Here is a 14297-nt window from a genome sequence, read left to right on the forward strand (position 1 = left end):
TCATTTCATACCTTATTGAACCAATTCATTTCTTTTACCAACAAAATGTAATTAATTTTCATCTAAAAATAAGGTCTTAGGACCATCCAGTGTGCAAGTATTTGCTGGAATTCATTTTAGTATCGCATGCAATGTAAAACTATATATTTTTTTTTAGTTCTGATGCTGACGCCGATGACATGAATGATGAACCCAAAAACTACCGTCTTAATGCAAAAGCAACCCCTGAAGAACAGAAGCAGTTCCTTGTAAGCGAGTCAGCCCTAGCAGAGTTATTGTCCGTGTGCAGATATTGCAGCAGTGAAGCTGTTCCAGTGATTACAGTATCCAAGGGTACCCTGATTGAGACAAACTCTATCTGTGTAAATGGACATTTGTCCATCTGGAAAAGCCAGTCCAGCCACAACAGCCTGCCATGGAGCAACTTAATGACAGCTACAGCAATTATGTTAAGTGGATGCAACGCAACATCAGTTCTTAGAATGTTTGACCACCTAAATGTCCAGATGTTTTCTATGAGGACTTATAACAGACTACAGTCTTTTTATGTTTCACCAGCAGCTACCATGGCCTGGGATTCCGAACAGTCCAGTTTGCTACAGCAATTGAGAGGGTCTGACGTTATATTGGGAGGTGATGCAAGGTGTGATTCCCCGGGTTATTCTGCCAAGTATGGGTCGTACACCCTAATGGACCTACAGACAAAGAAAATCCTTGACTTCCAATTGATACAGGTAAAAATAGGCTTTTATCTTTGAAATGTGTACATAATTAAAAATTAACAGTAATCCTGTAAAAACAAGAAGATGTGGATTAATTGCCAATGAGACAACTCTAAACCAGAGGAAAAAAAACATGGAGTTAATTATAAGTCAATGTACAGTGAGTATTCAATAATGAGCAATACCCACACTGCTTAGTCAACAATGAGGGGGAAATACTATGAAAAAAACTGAATGAAATAAGTTTATATTTCTCTTTTGATTTTATAAATTTTTCTAGATGTTCTTATATACATGACGATGTATATTTAATTAGCTAGATAATTAGAAATTTATGTCTATTTGAGATAATATATATTTTATTTTGTTTTGTAGAGCAACGAGGTGAAAGGTTCAACGCACATGGAACTAGAGGGCTTGAAGCGTGCTCTGGGATTTCTCAAAGACTATGTCAATATTAAAGAAGTTGTGACAGACAGACACTCATCCATCAAGAAGTACATGAGGATCAGCGAGGGCGACAAAAAACATCTTTTTGATGTATGGCATGTAGCTAAAGGTAATTAAAATGTATATCTGTAAAAATCATTCCAAACTAAGGTTTTATCCATCAGATAGAAAAGAAATTTAAAGGTAATGCTAGATATAATATACCAAAAGCATAGAAAAAAATGATGACAGATTGACCCATCTAATAAGGTAATTCCAATTTCTTCGTTCATAAAAAGATTATGACCTTTAAATGTGGTATTGTCTTATATAATTAAGAAAAAATAACATATTTGTTCTCTTTATATGAAAATTTCACTAAAGCATGCATAATTATAAAAAAGAAGATGTGGTATTATTGCAAGGACACAACTCTCCTCAAGAGACTAACGGGCTAATAAATAAACAACAGTTCACAGTTAAGATAGCCTTCAGCAATAAGCAAATCACATACATGTAATGTCAGTTTCATCACAGGGTCTATAGTTATCCAAAGGATATGTGATGAATACAAAGTCTTGTTTTGTCACAAAAAAATAATTCATTTATGATTGTTAGCTGTTTACCCTAATTGTTAATGTTTATATTTTCATTTTGGACATAGATTTTTATATTTTCTTTCTTATTTCCAATTACAGGTGTTTCTAAGAAGTTAGAAGCGGCAGCAAAGAAGAGTGGAGGCAAAGACATCCGTCCATGGATCAAATCCATTGTTAACCATATCTACTGGATTTCCTCTTCTTGTGGAATGGATGGGGATTTGAAGACAGCCAAGTGGTTGTCCATCATGAACCACATGTGCAACAAGCATGAAGGGCATTCTAGCATCTATCCAAAGTGCGACCATGGTGAATTATCACAAGACCGTCAATGGCTTGAAGAAGGTATTTATATTAAATTAAATGTACCGGGTATATATAGTATTTGTTTAGAAAGAAAAACAGGTAAATGATGAATTTTAAGAAGACAAGCACAATATCCATGTCAGTTTATTGGACTAAATATTCTATACAGAATCAACACTTGAAACCTTAATGACAGATAATGAAAACACTAAAACAGTGTACTTATACCTTTATTTCCAGAAGCAAAGTTAGTAAGACACAGGTGCCTTTGTTATAAGGAGACTAGTAACAGAGTTATTTCCCTTATCATTTCTAACAAGATTTGTCTCTCTTGTTCCATTGATAATTCTGCAATTATTTTTGAGCTTAATATACATTTTTTTAAGGGTTATCTAAAATTGTTATTTCAGGTTCTGTGCCGTATAAGAGAATGAAAGCTGTTGTAGAGAGCAAATACCTTCTGACAGATGTACCAAAGTTATCTCCAGTATACCAGACCTATGCCTTGGAGGTTTTCCACTCTGTGGTTAACAACTTTGCACCAAAGAGCACCCACTTTTTCTACTCATCTATGCTTGCACGGTAAATATTTAATTTTATTTGTTGTGTGTAATTATGTCCCACCTACAATAGTAGAGGGGCATTATGTTTTATGGTCTGTCTGTCCGTCATGCTTCAGGTTAAATTTTTTTGTCAAGGCAGTTTTTGATGAAGCTGAAGTCCAATCAACTTGAAATTAAGTACACATGTTCCTAATGATATGATCCTTCTAATTTTCGAGCCAAATTAGATTTTGACCCCAATTTCACAAGCACTGATTTAAAAAATGAAAGCGAGAGTTTCACGTGAAAGTTTTTGGTCACAGTAGTTTCTGATGAAGAGGTAGTCCAATTAACTTGAAACTTAGTACACCTTATCCGTATCGTATGATATTTCTATTTTAAATGCCAAATTATATTTTTACAGTCAATTGAACATGGGAAATGAAAGTGCGAGAGTCCATGTACTTTGGACACATTCTTGTTTATAATTTACTAATTTTACACCTAACAAAACTTTTTTTTCTTCAACATATTGACTAATAAATGTTGTAAATCCCTTTCAGATTGTGTGTTGCAGCATTGCACTACAACGAGAACTGCAACAGAGATAGAGCTTTCACTAAAGATGGTCTGCAATGCTTCAGCATGGTTTATCCCAAAGCAAAGAAAGGCAAAGAAGCTGTTGTTAAATCCAGACCTTCGCCAGCTACTTATGGTATGTATTAAAATACAAGTTGTGGTTATCAAAAAAGATAAGAAGTTGTTTGATTGCAAAAGAAACTATCCATCAAAACTAATATGAAGTGTATGTTATCACTACAGATAACATTACGGTCTTCAACAATGAGGAAAACTATACTGTATGATAAGCTTAAAAAAGGCACTGACATCAAAATATGAATCAATTAAATTGAGAAACTATCGGCCTAATTTTAAACAACATCATTCATATAAAACAATTTAACATACATTTGTATGGTATGCAACAAAGAGCTAACATAGTTTTTAACCAAGTGATCACAGCTTGTACATGCTTTGCTATAGGATGTCAGTTAAACACTTGATGCATCAATTCATTTTTATTTACTGTGGATTTATTTGTTTTCGTGGGTACCAATTTTCGTGGATTAGGAAAAACTTGCATATTCGTGGATATTTAATTTCATGGTTTTGCTGAAGTCTGCATACAAAGCTATAGAAAAATTATCATTGGTTGAATATTTAATTTCGTGGTTTGACTGTGCCCACGAAATCCACAAAAAACTAGTATCCAACGAATAATAATGAATCCACAGTAGTAAAAATTAAGAATAACATTGTAATACTTGCACTTTGAAAATAATATTGACTATTTTTTTGTAGATTATGTTCTGCTGATCAAGCAAGCTGTTGTTTCCAGAAGGGAACATGACTGCTCGTCCTATTCAAATGCTGCAGGGGATGTAAAGATACTTCAAAACCATTTTCCGGTCAGTTTGACACAGACATTCGAGCCATTCCAAAAGGCAGACCTCATTGCAAGACACAGGTCACGCTTTCAGAGATAGAGGAAAATTATTGAGAACAGTTTAATGTTTGTACAATATGCAGTGGATGATCATTGTAATCTTTTACATGTGAATAATATTCATGAGTTTTGAACAATGCAGGCTTTGTTCATGTTATTTATTGTGAAGAAATATCAATCTTGATTTTTTATTTAGCAATAAAAAAAATGGTATAAGGTACACTTTTATTATTTAAATTATTCTGTTGATCTACTGTGCAAGGACAAAAAGTCAATGTTTTTATTAATACAAGTGTTTCATTTAAAATAAATAGTTACAAAAAGTCATCAGTCCAAACTTAATTCATACAACTGCATATTTGAAGCCACAGTATTCTTCAGAGGGGAAACTGTCTCTAATTTTTTTCACAACACATGCAGGCAAGATCTTTCTGTTGTGACGTCCAAGGCGATGCCATATCCACTGAACAAATCTCCTATATGCCATAAACCTATATTTCCTACAAAGCAAAACATCAATTATATTCATATACAACTTTCAGTACCATACTTTTAACTGATGTAAATATATTTACAAACATACAAAGAAAGTTATAATGAAAAATTTCTTATTGACCTTTTTTTTATTTTAGAAAGACCAAAACATTTTAAATCTGTTGTACCTGTCATTTTGTGTTGTATTTAGGTTAAAAAGAAATATTTAGGATTGATAAATATTACCTACGGTGTACTGCCATGTATATATTTGCTACCTATGTACATGATGTATATTATTATGACACGAAAGAACTTGGGCCTTTCTACATGTTCGATGCTTTGAAATATATTATGTATAAACAAATTGTATCTGTGATATTTGAATTATGAATTTATCTGTGATATTAAATTATTATTTAATTCATCTGTTAGTTTCTTTATTGAATTGTCAATGATTGTACTAACTCTGTACAATTAAAAATATTGAAGTCACTTATTAAACTGCTTAAGTATTGCCTCGAAAACAGTGAATGAACATGGATTCAATAAAACAATAATTGATTTGAAATTGATCCAACATGAACATGAACCTAGCCTACTACTATTTCAAAACTTACTCATTGATGGGTTCATTGTCGTCAAATGGACCAACATGCTCCATGTATGCATACATGCTGACTTGTAACACATGACGGTTTAAGCAGTTGGCAATAAAGACCTCATGTTCTGTGATGCAGTTTAAGTCATCTGGTTGCATTAAATAGCTTACAGCTGATATGTCTGAACAGCATACACATTCATCTGCTGTGGTCATGGAATTGCAGTTTCCACAATCACACCTATAACATGAAAAAAAAATTATTTATGTGAAACCAGCAGTACAAAATACACAATATAGAAAATATAACACAAGAGTAGGTTTCTCAAATAAACTTTTGGCCACGGTCGATCATAAGCAAGTGCAGATCCTAACCATGGATAAAGGTGGGAGGGGGGAACTATGTGTCCCCATTCAAAATTATGAATTGATTGTGGAGGTATATTTATATATCTTGAATTAAACTCTATAAAAAAATATCATAAATGTGGTGATGTCTTGTTCATATATACTATGCTCATCAAATATATATGGACATTTTTTTCTTTTCATTGCCAAAATTTTATTACTGTCTAGTGACTGGTTTACTCCAATACTTCTTCAGGTGGTCTGTTTATACAATATAACATGATGGACATTTTTTTCTTCCCCACCCCCCCTGTCCATTTATTATATTTGACAGTTCGTAATTCTTTATATGTGAAGCAAAAACTGTATACGACGTAGTAGGCGTCCCAGAAAAAAAAAAAAAAATAGCATTGCCAAACGTCATAATTATTTGGATTAGGGCAGAGGGAAACAAACTATTTTCGGTGGATAAATTAATCGTAAAAAAAAACAGAAATTTACATTTTTAACTGTTATACATGCATCTGCCATTAATTGAACTCTGAAAGTGTTTGGTTACAAGTATATTTATCATACGAACCAGTTTGTGTTTACAAGGCGATCGACATTGCTTGAAAGATCGTCAATGTCGGACTCTTCGGATGACGAATTTATATCTTCTTCTTGATTATTTTCCACAAGTAACGGCTCAAACTGATACGGTCGAATATCTAAACTTTGAGAATTGCCTTGTAAACTGCTGTCAACACCGTCCATTGTTTAATTACGCAAAAATGCGATGTACTTCGTCCATATTGAGACATTTTCTCAGCTTGTATCCAGTGACGTCACCACGATCACGTGACCGGTATCTCATTAAAAATCAAAGATGACGACAAGCGCTGGATTCTTTGACCATAAAAAGTTATTTTAATGAGGTTTTGACAAGAAAAATTAATTATAATATACTTTTTTACCAATTTGAATTGATTAATTAAAAAAAAAAAAAAATTGTGTCACGTCTCCTTTAAGTTCATTCTAGCCAAAATATGACCAAACCTCAAACTAATTGCAACAGAATGTTCTTCTAGTTTTCCAAGCTGGTTTAGGTGTACTGTTGAACATAAAAAAAATCGAGAATGTTTGGATGAAGGGAAATTGTTAATTTTGGGTGAAAACCTTGATTTTTTGTGAAAAATCGCTGAAAACTGGTAATTTGCCGTGACTCAAAAACAAAAATAGCAACTTGCATTATTTTTAATGAAGTCAATAGATCTTATTATAGTTATGATTTATTTAAACGTTCATGAACTGCAAAGATCAGGAAATTGAAAATTTTGGGTGAAAACCTTGGATTTTGATGAAAAATCGCCGAAAACTGGAAATTTGCCGTGACTAAAAAACAAAAATAGCAACGGACACAATTTTTAAGAAAGTCATTAGATCTTATTATAGTAATGATTTATGTAAACGTTGATGAACTGCAAAGATCAGGAAATTGAAAATTTTGGGTGAAAACCTTGGATTTTGATGAAAAATCGCCGAAAACTGGAAATTTGATGCGACTAAAAAACGAAAATAGCAACGTACATAATTTTTAATCAAGTCAATAGATCTTATAACAATAATAAAGAAATATAAACTATGATGATTTTTGAAGTATAGGAAGTGATAATTTTGGGTGAAAATGTTAGTATTTTTGATAAAAACTGGGAATTTATGTTTTCTTAATAAAAATCAAATTATATCATGAGTCTTCAAATTAATTTTATATATGTGAAGTGTTTAGATGGATCAAATAATGACCAATTCGTAAAATCAATAGATCATATAACAACAATAAAAAACGATTGACCGGTATTATACTTATTTTTAAACCAAAATATTTACTTTATATGATAACAAAACCATGCAATTGTTTTACCGAAACCCCTTAATTATGCTTATTATGGTTTTTGCGTATTCTACATAAATCTTTAGAAGTTGATTGTCACTTAATCGTCCATGTCAACTGTTTTGCTCGAATTTGTACAACCAGTTCCTTTACATTCGCCACAAGCTACTGAACATTCAAGTCCGTTTTTTCTACAAGTACATCTTTTAGTGTCACAGTTTGTCTTACAATTGCATCGAATAATGTTCAGCAATTTAGAGGGAGCTGCGTCCATTGTACACTTAACCGGGACAAGGTTTCCATTAGCGACTTTCCAACCCCATTCACACGGATTTAGATTGTCCTTGTTCATCCACATTTTCATTTGAAGATAAGCTCTCTGGCTATGAAATGAAGCCGCATTTGATGTTGGCGGCAAAGTATGAATTTGAACGCATGTTTTGTTTGTCAATACTCTTGCAGCAAACTTTCTGTAGCGAAGAACATTCAGTCCTTGATATGGAGCACCATTATATAAAGAGGAAATAATGTTTTCACCAGCAGAAATAACATCATCATTTGCGTTAGCATTGCAAAGTAACTGTGCCTGAGTCTTAAGAAAGTCATGTTCTCCAAATTTCTTTAGGGTCGCTGCCTTACTGACACCGAACATTCTTGAAGTTGTGTCACAACCACTGATAGCATGAATTAAAGGTAAAAATGTACATAGTTCCTCACCAAGCAGCAATTTGGTCTTCAAAATATCCCATATTTTAATATGTGTGTTAACTTTTGACACATTGCCGGATTTGAATATCAGCGAATTTGATGTAACGTCCGCATGATGAAGGAGTAGTACCAAAAGATCAGTGTCCTCTCCAAGCAAAACAGTTGCTTTTGTTTTCGCTGATTCGATGGCAGTAAGGGCAATCAAAACATCAGCATCGGCATCTGCGTGTTTAGTTTTGATTCCTTTTTCTTCCATCTTTGCACTCAAGAGATTAATAAAGTTCTGCTTATTCTCAATGTTTGCTAAAAATATTTCTTTTTTAGATTTGAAAGGAGTTCTATCTGTGAATGAAACTTTTGTGCCTATGATTCCTTTGGTGCGCCGCTGATGAGTGGCATCTTTAGTATCTGGACCCGAAGCATATCCATCAAATACAACTATCGCTTTACTGTATTTCCGTTCTACGCTGTCAATGTACCTTTGACAAATTTCACCGAAAGAAAGTCCGCTTTGCCAGTGTATACGATGGAGAAGAGAGCCGACATCAATAACATACTGAGTTTCGTCGTTTTCGCTCATTTCAAATGCGCCACAGTCGCCCTTTCCCCAAATAGCATCTGCAAGACTAGACTTTTGCGCTGTTCGCATGAGACCATTTGGATCAAACATTGAGCTGGGATGACTACAGAGTTCATAGGTGAATATTTCGGACTGATCTTCATATATGCCATTTGATGCAGCAAGAAAGCGCTGGAAGAGAAGCTGTGAATCAACAATAATGACATCATCATCAACTTTGATAGCCGATTTTGCACTTAAGATAGTGGCCTGTTCTTTCCTTTTAAATGAAAATTCATCTATTTTTTTTCCGTCCATGGACTTCAGAATTTTAATGCCTAATTCCTTCGAATTATCAACATTGACAAATTTGTCCGCCGAGACCCCTGTTTCTATGTTTCGCAAACTCGTTTCCTCTACAAAAGGACTTCTGCTAATAAGAAACGATAAACATGTTTTCAAATCTTGACAGTCTCTAGATCTCCTTGACTCCCCACCTTCTTTATGTTGGTCACTTGTTCCATAATTGACTCCAGTAAACTCTTGCAAAGCATTGTTCATTTCCGCGCAGTCTGGCATAGATAAAATCCATTGGGCACGCTGACCCTCTGACATACCTCTTCCTCGAGTCATACCGCCTGTCGTCTTTAAGCTTCTCATTAAAACCTGTTCTATGACCAAATCAGAAGAAAGACCTGCCCAAAATTTATCACTCCTCCTTATAACATGATGGCCTGATTGTAGAAAAGCTAATACTTCGGGATGGGTTGTTTTCAAGTTCTCCATTTGTTGTAAGTATACCCGTGATGATTTGACATACAGATTGTGTCCCGAAGCTGCAAGATACGGAAGCATGTCCTTGACTGTTTGTAAATGCAGTTCCCAGTTACCAGTCCTTTCAGCTTTGATGAATCTACGGAGAATATCTATCATATCCATATATTGGAACCATAGTTGTGAAGTACGATAACTTTTGTGTGACTCCCGAAAGTTATCTATCCTAGATTTAATTTGATCTATTAAAACATCGTCGCAAGCTTTTTCGACAGATATGTCTCCTTTCAGTAGTTCATCCAACATCGCATCTGCTTCATGCAATTCATCCGAAAGATCATCAGCGTTAATATCGGTACTGTCGGTATTTATGTAATTTGCTGGATTAATATCATTGGTACCAGTCTCATTTTCGATTTCATCTGGAAGTGGTATGCCGTATATGTGTGACAAGATTATTGACGTGAGAGCTGTATCTATCAAAAAATGTGCCCTTACTGCTCGTGCAATTGCCTTTCCACTAGTCATATGAGTTACTGCATTTGGTGCATACACTGTTTCCAGTAGCTCAGTGATTCCTGATCCTTCCATCAAGTGACCAATGCCGCCTACAAAACTCATTTCTAAATGAAAGCCTCCAAGTCTCAAGATAACTGACTTTAAAGGACTGTTCAATGGTTCATCTTTAATTATGTTCATTGCCTTCCAATAGAGGGGTTGATCAAATGTCAAAATAGGTACACAATGTTGAGCCTTTGCGTGCTTGCCTATGAAGTTAAGTGTTGAATTTATACATGTGAGATCACTAGGATTCATGTCTATCATTGGCAAAAAAACAACAGATGATCTTCCTGGGTAGTCACCGTCCATCACTTTGTGCATAATTGCGGACCAACTGGGTCGGTTGCATGTCAAAGGCCAGCATACTTTTGACAGAAGGTCTAACTTCCACGTTGTATCGATCATATTTCGCTCATAATTCATGGTTGCGAACTCTGCCTGTAATGATTGTTTAGATTGCATTTTATAATATTCTATGTTAATTTTTGCTAGGTCAGATACTTCCTTTAGTGTGGGAGACAGCCTAGGGACAGCTTTGTCAAGTCTGAATCCTGGAGTGACAGCTGCAATCATGCCCATACCATGAAATGTTCCATGACCATCTAAAGTTCTCAGATTATGGTCTACGTTATCAGCTATGTACTGAACGAAAGTACCATTCCCAAACTGTGTGTTGGTTCTGTCATGAGCAGCAGCAGCAGCATTAAGTTCAAATCGTTGAACCTCTGTGTAGGAAGAAGCGAAACCAAGAGTGTTCAAAGTGTCCAATAGAAATCTTGATCCAAAGTGATGGTGCATTTGTACACTGAGGGCAATTTGTAGCGGTGCAATAAGTGTTCTTGGTCGGGAAGCCTGAATAATAGCTTGACCAACAGATGCAACTTTAACAGAAGAGTCGTTTTGACTAAATAATGCATGTAGTAATGTTTGTAACGAATCTGGGACAAATATAATGTTTTGCTCTGAGTTTATATCAACAGAAGACGGATACACAGCTTTTGAATCTTTAATACTCATAATATCAGCCTTTATTAACTTAGCTGCTGTTTCTATCATCGATAGTTTTTCCTCTTCTGGACTCTTAGATGATGGTCTTCTGTAAAATTCGTTCAGTATAGATGATGCTGTTCTCCTGAATGTGACTATATTCGGCTTTCCGTTTACTTCCGTGATGATGATATCGGATCCAAAATAAGTTTGCAGTCTCTTTTTCATGTGCACCACACTATACGCCTTATCTCCACAAATGTCTTCCATAGCCTGAACAAGATCGCTTACGGATGCAAGTTCGTCTTGTGTTTCTTCCAATTGTCTAACTATTTGCAGGAAAGCTTTCTCTGATGAATCTTCTTTTGGTCGTCCTGGTGTCGTTCGTTTGACCTCTTTGTTTGCTTGCTTCGAGACGGGGATTTGCTTACCAGTTCTAAAATTAACACTACATGTTTGGTGGTATATTGCGTCTGCCGCGTGCAAATCTGATGGTGCAATGTTGAGCCTCCTCAAAACGATTTCGGACCATTCATCATTTCTTTCTTTGCAGATGTTTCTAAGGGTGTTAGAAAAATCTGTTGTCCTGACAGGAAACACGTCGATTCCCCTTTTGCTCTCTGAAAATTTTGCAAAACATCCACAAAATAAACAGTTCTTCTGGAACTCAAAATCAGGAGTAGAAGATCGTAAGTCACGAGTTGGCTCGGTTATCGATACATCCTTTTCTCGCATGTCTTTCTTGATTGAGTTAGCATTAATGTAATCACGTCGACATTTCTGATGAACTTTTTGTCCAGGAGTTGTGACGATTGTATCATTTCTGGTTTGGCTGGTCCTATTAACCGTGTTACATCCTTTTTCTCTTAGTTGTGTTATTTCTTCACCATTTGTTAGAGACACCCGACAAAAAACACAAGCATCCATCATTACCTAAAAAAAAAGAAAATCAAACTGTTAAGATGAGATTCATTGATTTTGATTTTGCTTTCATTTTATTTTTATCATATAAGATTTGTTTTGAATACAATATTAAAAAAGACATATGTTGACTTATAACCAATACATTATTCCGATGTAGTATCTGTTCTCCACTGAATTGTATAATGGTATTTTTGTTGAATATTAATTTCCCTTTTTTAGTTGATTAATAAATATTCATTTTTTATCATTTGATTTTTTTTAAAATTGTCTCATCTCCTGTCCACCCTATATTTTTTTTTTATTTCATCCTAGCCCCCATACTAACATGAAAAAATAAATGGTAGCTCCATAACACGATTTGTCTGCATCAATTTTGTATTTAATTATCGGTACAACTTCATTTTTCCATGAATTAAATTTAGTTCGATTGTAACTTTTTTGGCACTATCGGCGTTCCATAGTTTTTTTTTTTCGTCAGCAACTCCTGGCAATAAGAATAAAATTTCCTTATTACGGGACTGTTTAATGTATGTAATGTTTATACTGTAGTCCAAATATAAAAAACAGAGCTGTTTTGTATGTGATTTCTGGTTTAGAAACCTCGGCAAACCGAAATGAGCTCATTTCTGCCGCGTACTATATTTTGACATTTCCCGTGTATCTTACGCCTTTTAAAAACATCCAAAATACCTTGCATGGTAGCGTTATCTCTTAAGAATGTTAAATACGTATAAAACTTTTATATATAAGTTTTATATTAACTTACCAGAATGAAAAGGATGGAACCTAGATGCGTCGTCTGCAGTTGACCATTACGAGTTGTCTCCCATATCGTCATTCTTAATCTACGGGCGCCATATCTTTCCATAATATTTGAAGTAAAATCCAGATTTTTTTAGGGCTAAAATTGACGACTTTCCCCTATTTCGATTTTTCTCGATTTTTGATATGTTTCTTATACGTTATATTTCTCACGAATTCCACAAAAAACATTTCTGTTGCAATTAGTTTGAGGTATAACCATAGAATGACTGGACTATTTCTCGGGCCTGAGAGTTTTTAGAACAAAATATAACGGCTCTGGTTTGTCATAAAAAAATCTTAAAAAAAGAGATTTTCCCCAACCAATTTTTATTGCATTTATTAAATGCATTGGCAAAAATAATCCGGCTCAGGTATGTATAGCCCCGCCTCCCTTGAAAATTTAATGGTTTGTTCCTAAAACTGAAAACATGGATCAGATGCCTTCTCTTTTTTTTTCATGAAACGACACTGACCGAGTTTTCGTTGAAATTTGTGAAGTCATGGACGGAATTTTCAGAAAGTAGAAATCCTATTTGTAAAACAAACGAAATCCTTGTCCTCGTGCATTCACTGAACTGTCAACCACATGGAGGCGCAAAACAAAGAGGCGGAGTTTAAATCATGGTTTAACATAAAAAATATAAAACCAGAGTCCGCCTATCTACACGAAGTTGCGACGGAAAAGTATGTCATGATTCTTTTTAATGGAATAACTTATCAATCTTTATATTAAAACATGGTTTTTCAAAAACCGAACTATTTAAAAGCAGATTATCACGTAAAAACTTCAAAGGAAAAATGACGTATTATGTTACATGTACATTTTTATCATGCATACAGTATTTCTGTACATGTTTCAATCCCCAACCCACATTGAGGGCACCACTGACATACCATTGACTGTCTAACCTCTTTATTCCTCGAGGGTATCACCAGCCCGGTAGTATGAATTATCATTTTTGACATGGTCATAATTATAAATTAAGTGTTTGGAAAACTGTGAATTTTTTAAATGCAAAGGCTTTTCTATATCAGGAAATAGAATACCTTAGCTGTATTTGGCAAAACGTTTAGAAAATTTTGGTCCCCAATACTATTCAACTTCGTACTTTATTTTGCCTTTTGTTACATTTTTTATTCGAGCGTCATATGATGTCATTTATAGATGAAACGCGCGTCTGACGCAATTAAATATAAATTTTAATCCTGGTATATATGATGAGTTTATTTTTCAAATACAGTGACTACTAAGTTTGGGATTTAACAGTTTTTGTTTAGATTGGTCATGCTTTCTGAATGAATAAAGATAAAAGTAAGGGGGGACGGGGGTAGAGAAAGATCAAAAAGTGAATTGTAATGTGTAGTAAAACTCTGCACTATAATTTAGGTACATATCTCTTTAATTATTCTTCCTCGGGGCATATTCTTGAGGGAAAGAATAGAAGTTAACCTATTATATACAATAACCTTTTAATTTATGATTTGTAATAAATACATTTAAAATTATATGAAACGGAACTAAAACTGTAAGATATATACAAAGTCATGTTGGATGCACGACAATAAGACAGCAATCAAA

At 34.4% G+C, this 14297-nt stretch overlaps 2 protein-coding genes across 2 annotated transcripts; one reads left to right on the forward strand and one right to left on the reverse strand.

Annotated features, from left to right (window-relative positions):
* Window positions 1-161: 161 nt before the first annotated feature.
* On the forward strand, window positions 162-5007 carry LOC139504960 (uncharacterized). The gene is made up of 6 exons (XM_071294834.1): window positions 162-734; window positions 1098-1281; window positions 1850-2095; window positions 2467-2638; window positions 3162-3313; window positions 3961-5007. The coding sequence occupies exons 1-6, from the start codon at window positions 180-182 to the stop codon at window positions 4143-4145; spliced, it is 1494 nt and encodes a 497-aa protein (XP_071150935.1). The 5' UTR covers window positions 162-179; the 3' UTR covers window positions 4146-5007.
* On the reverse strand, window positions 4319-6373 carry LOC139504961 (uncharacterized). The gene is made up of 3 exons (XM_071294835.1): window positions 6109-6373; window positions 5200-5421; window positions 4319-4605 (listed from the first exon to the last, which is right to left on the reverse strand). Exons 1-3 carry the CDS (start codon window positions 6282-6284, stop codon window positions 4449-4451), a joined length of 555 nt encoding a protein of 184 aa, XP_071150936.1. The 5' UTR covers window positions 6285-6373; the 3' UTR covers window positions 4319-4448.
* Window positions 6374-14297: the final 7924 nt, after the last annotated feature.

This window comes from Mytilus edulis, unplaced genomic scaffold, assembly GCF_963676685.1.
Source record: "Mytilus edulis unplaced genomic scaffold, xbMytEdul2.2 SCAFFOLD_2363, whole genome shotgun sequence".
Taxonomy (NCBI): domain Eukaryota; kingdom Metazoa; phylum Mollusca; class Bivalvia; order Mytilida; family Mytilidae; genus Mytilus; species Mytilus edulis.